Here is an 879-nt window from a genome sequence, read left to right as displayed (position 1 = left end):
TCTCAACGAGGTGGTTTAGTTAGAACATCAAATCTGCTGGTTCTTGGCCTGTGGGTTTGTCTGGGCTCTCAGCTGTGTCTTGGATGGTCGGTGGAAGGGGAAAGGAGGAAGGAGCAGAGGCTGGCTCGGGAGGATTCACCACATCATGGAACTGCTGTGGCCTGTCACCACAGTGTTCTGTGGTGCCCCAAAACCGGCCCCTGGCGTGTTTGGCATCCCTGCAAGTCCCCTGACAGTCCCTGGAGGCCAGTGGGACGTGGGGTTTGAGTCTCCTTCTCCTTTCTCTTGCAGATCAATGAGCTCAGCAATGTTCCCGTCCCCGTCATGCTAATGCCCGATGACTTTAAAGCCTACAGTAAGATTAAGGTGGACAATCATCTATTCAACAAGTAAGTGAGGTGCTTCCCTGCCTCTCTGTAGGCAGAGCTCTGTGTGCTGTGAGGCAGACTGGCCTGGGGGAGGCCTTCTGGATTGTTCCCAGCTGGAATGCCAGGAGGACGTGGCGTGGCTGGACACAAGCTCCACACCCCTGGACAAGATGTGGTGGGGTCAGTCTGTCCCTGAGATGCTGTGTGGTGGCTTGGTTTCCATCCTTGGAGGGATGAAAACTGTTCACAGCTGGCAGCTCTGCAGCTGTGCTGTTCCCCTGGCCCACAGGGTCTCTCTGGAGTTATCCCTGTCTCCTTTTCCCAAAAGATCCATTTTTGGAAGCCCTTTTGGAGTCGTGGTTGTGGCTGGTGCTCAGAGCTGCCTTCTCCACCCCGGCTCTGCGTGTGCAGGGCTGCAGCACTCCCTGATTAATCCTTTGTTTTCCCCAAGTTTCACAGGGATCAGCTCTGCAGAGTGGGAGTGTGATTGGAAAGTTTGGCTTCCCTGGCA

At 55.1% G+C, this 879-nt stretch overlaps 1 protein-coding gene across 1 annotated transcript in view; it reads left to right on the top strand.

The window, feature by feature from the left end:
* The first annotated feature begins 266 nt into the window (after nucleotides 1-266).
* Nucleotides 267-879, top strand: part of PIP4K2B (phosphatidylinositol-5-phosphate 4-kinase type 2 beta) — a 14816-nt gene continuing 14203 nt past the window's right edge. The window contains exon 1 of the mRNA XM_008634829.2: nucleotides 267-389. Within this exon, the coding sequence (XP_008633051.1) occupies nucleotides 325-389 (65 nt within the window). The 5' untranslated portion in view covers nucleotides 267-324. The remainder of the gene's footprint in view (nucleotides 390-879) is intronic.

The sequence above is a fragment of the Corvus brachyrhynchos genome, unplaced genomic scaffold (assembly GCF_000691975.1).
Source record: "Corvus brachyrhynchos isolate BGI_N302 unplaced genomic scaffold, ASM69197v1 scaffold30, whole genome shotgun sequence".
NCBI lineage: Eukaryota > Metazoa > Chordata > Aves > Passeriformes > Corvidae > Corvus > Corvus brachyrhynchos.
This window is presented reverse-complemented; position numbering and strand designations above follow the sequence as displayed.